Genomic DNA, 3,773 nt, shown 5'->3' with positions numbered 1-3,773 from the left:
CGTCCACTTTCCATGCTAGCATGGGTTGGACGATTTGACTGAAGACTGGTGAACCAGATGGTTACACCAGGCTCCAATCTGATCTGGCTGAGTTTCTACAGCTGGATGCCCTTCCTAACGCCAATCACTCTGAGAGTGTAGTGGGTACTTTTTACGTGCCACCGGCACGAAGGCCATGCTTGTGTGTCTGTATTTGTCCCCCCACCTTCGCTTGACAACCAATGCTGGTGTGTTTACGTCCCCGTAACTTAGCAGTCCGGCAAAAGAGACCGATAGAATAAGTACTAGGCTTACAAAAGAATAAGTCCGGGGGGGGGGGGGCGATTCTTTTGACTAAAGGCAGTGCTCCAGCATGGCCACAGTCAAATGACTGAAACAAGTGAAAAAAGTAAAAGAGAGAGTAACTGCTTTGAATTTTACTTCTAGGTAGTCATGTCTCAGGCTACACACCTTTATTTCGACCACCCTTATGAACCAGATCCTGAAGAGAGAGGTCTTTATTGGGCAGCCCGGTTTATAGACACTGAAAAAGTGTTTAAGTTCATTCCAGATGACCTCTATGCTAACGCTGATTATAAACTGACTGGTGAACCTCTTTCTATTGATGATATTAAAACTTACGAGAAGAAAATTGTGAACCTAAAAGTTCCTGAAAACATTATTGGTAAGTAAAACAGTATTTTCTCAATGACTTTCAGAAGCTGTTTCGTTTGGTCACGGTAATTGTTCTGGAACATCAAATAATTTTTTAGCTAATTAGTGACATACTTAACCAATTAACAAATAATTAATAAAGAAGTGAAATAGAACCAATGCATGTGTTTATTATTGTCATAATGACCCTCCAAAGATAGCGCATCTGAAGGTTGTGACCCTCAAATGATATAACAAAATATGTTTCAACACATGAGTTCACATCAAGAATCTTGCAAACCAAATACAAAATTTTAAATGTAAATCTAAAATATTTTAGTTGAAAATAAGATATTTCTTTATGCTATAGGCACACAGCCTGAAGTTTGAAGTGAAAGAGGTGGATGATTGCATTAATCTCTTTTATACCCCTGGTTGAGTGGAGGCGCAATGGCTCAGTGGTTAGGGCAACGGACTTGCGGTCATAAGATCGCGGTTTCGATTCCCAGACCGGGCGTTGTGAGTGTTTATTGAGCGAAAACACCTAAAGCTCCACGAGGCTCCAGCAGGGGATGGTGGCGAACCCTGCTGTACTCTTTCACCGCAACTTTCTCTCACTCTTACTTCCTATTTTTGTTGTGCCTGTAATTCAAAGGGCCAGCCTTGTCACGCTGAATCTCCCCGAGAACTACGTTAAGGGTACGCGTGTCTGTGGAGTGCTCAGCCATTTGCACGTTAATTTCACGAGCAGGCTGTTCCGTTGATTGGATCAACTGGAACCCTCGACATCGTAAGCGACAGAGTGCCAACAACAACCCCTGGTTGCGGATATATGATTTTAAACAAAGTGGTGGGGTAAAACAGTGTATTACCAACTTAACCTTCCAACTATCAACATGTGAGACACCAACTCCTTCTTCCATCTCAACGATACACATTACTCTTTATAAGAGTTTGGTGAGTCCACCTTTTAATCATACAGGAGTGTTAATGTCTATCACCAAAACAACCTCTCTACTCAACTGATAGTTCTTTTATCAACCCTGAAAGGATGAAAGTCGACCTTAACAGAATTTGAACTCAGAATGGAAAGACAGATAAAATATCACTAAGAATTTTGTCCCGTGTGCTAACTATTCTGCCAGCCTGCCATTTTAGTTGAAGATAAAATATCAATATGACCTTCGCTGCTAACTTGTTAAATGTGCTAAAGAATTGTCTGAAACTTTTAAAACTTCTGTTTCTCTTTGTAGGGATCCAAGGTCAACTGTGGTCAGAACTAGTCCGTACATCTGAACAACTAGAGTGTATGGTATTTCCTCGTCTTATAGCTATGGCTGAAAGGGCATGGCACAAAGCAAGCTGGGAAAATGAAACAGAAAAGTCCAAAAGAGATGCTGAATCAACAAAAGATTGGGCCAGCTTTGCTAAAACACTTGGTACAAAAGAATTATCTCGATTGGAACAGGCACATATAGCTTATCATTTAGTGCCACCTGGTGCCAGGTAAGTAAACCACTTTTAAAATTATTACATGGTATCCAATTAGCACTGGAAGTCATTTACAAAATAATATTTGCAGCACTGGAATTTTGTAGAGGAAACTGTACAGAAGCCTGCCATATGTATAACTGATGACCCTCACAGTTTTATACAAAAGAAGTTGTTTTAACCCTTTGTTTGTCCTATGTATCACATGTAATACACAGGGCACGTGACCCTGGAAGCCATCATCATCATCATTTAGTGTCTGCCTTCCATGCTAGCATGGGTGGGACAGTTTCACAAGAGCCAGCCAGGCAGAAGCCTGCACCAGACTTCTGTGACTGTTTTTGGCAGGATTTTTACAGCTAGATGCCCTTATTGCTTTTTACATGGCACAAGCACAGGCAAGGTCAGTTTTGGCAAGGTTTTTACAGCTGGATACCCTTCCAAACACCAACCACTTTACAGTGTGGACTGAATGGTTTTAAGTGGTCCCTGCTCTGACAGGGTCACCAAGTACCTTGCAAGACAAAAATAAAAAAAATGCATCACATATGATACACATCCTCAATTTTTTCCAACCACTAGAAAGGAACGTTTTACATTACTCAGAACATATGTTAAAAAGGGCTAACTAAAATTCTGAAAGCGAGCATGGACATTTGAGACAAACTAATGAAAATGCTTTGGACAGGTAAAGGGTTAGAAATCTGAAACGAAGCAAGTCATTTGGTGTTATTCTGTGATAATATAATGGAAAATTATATTTCTTTTGTCTTTTACTTGTTTCAGTCGTTGCACTGTGGCCATGCTGGGGCATCACCTCAAAGGGTTTAGTCAAACAAATTTACCCTAGTACTTATTTTTTTCCAAGCTTGTTCTTACTATATCAGTCTTTCTTGTTGAGCTGCTAAGTTGTGGGGGTGTAAACACCAGTGTCAATCGGTGGGGGAGGGACACACACACACACACACACATGCAGACCCATCCATACATACGACAGACTTCTTTCAGTTTCCATCAACAAAATCCACTCACAAGGCTTTGGTTGGCTCACGGCTATAGCAGAAGACACTTGCCCAAGGAGCCGTGCAGTGAAACTGAACCTGGAACCATGTGGTTGGGAAACAAACTTCTTACCACATTTTCATAATTTAGATGTTGAGGTCGCCCTGTGGAAAATCTGATACTTTTTCTAATGGCTTGTTACAAGATTACAAGGGAATTAACTCAGTGGTCTCTGATCTAAATGGAACAAAACTAGACATTAATTCAGCCGTAAACAACTACTGACTTTAAATCACAAATGTGTGTGAGCAGTTGAGAGTGAACCCATCTGCTCTGCCAACCTTCACTTGCTCACACTTCTTGATTCTATCACTATTAGAATGGTCTCTGCTCAGCTGACTTCATCGTCGGTTAATGTCCGCTTTCCATGCTAGCATGGGTTGGACGATTTGACTGAAGACTGACAAACCAGATGGCTACACCAGGCCCCAATCTGATCTGGTAGAGTTTCTACAGCTGGATGTCCTTCCTAATGCCAACCACTCTGAGAGTGTAGTGGGTGCTTTTACATGCCACCGGCACGAAGGCCAGTCAGGCGGTACTGGCAACGGCCACACTCGAAATGGTGTATTTTACATGCCACCTGC

General features: G+C 41.6%; 1 protein-coding gene across 2 annotated transcripts in view; it reads left to right on the top strand.

Moving 5' to 3' along the window:
* LOC106883537 (N,N'-diacetylchitobiase) overlaps positions 1 to 3,773 on the top strand; it is a 19,303-nt gene that overhangs the window by 10,702 nt on the left and 4,828 nt on the right. For both annotated transcript variants that reach the window (XM_052966895.1, XM_014934572.2), the window contains exons 5-6: positions 427 to 664; positions 1,887 to 2,139. In XM_052966895.1, the coding sequence (XP_052822855.1) occupies positions 427 to 664; positions 1,887 to 2,139 (491 nt within the window). The remainder of the gene's footprint in view (positions 1 to 426; positions 665 to 1,886; positions 2,140 to 3,773) is intronic.

This window comes from Octopus bimaculoides, chromosome 4, assembly GCF_001194135.2.
Source record: "Octopus bimaculoides isolate UCB-OBI-ISO-001 chromosome 4, ASM119413v2, whole genome shotgun sequence".
In the NCBI taxonomy this organism is placed as follows: Eukaryota; Metazoa; Mollusca; class Cephalopoda; order Octopoda; family Octopodidae; genus Octopus; species Octopus bimaculoides.
Note: the sequence above shows the minus strand (reverse complement) of the source record. Positions and strands in the feature narration are given on the sequence as shown.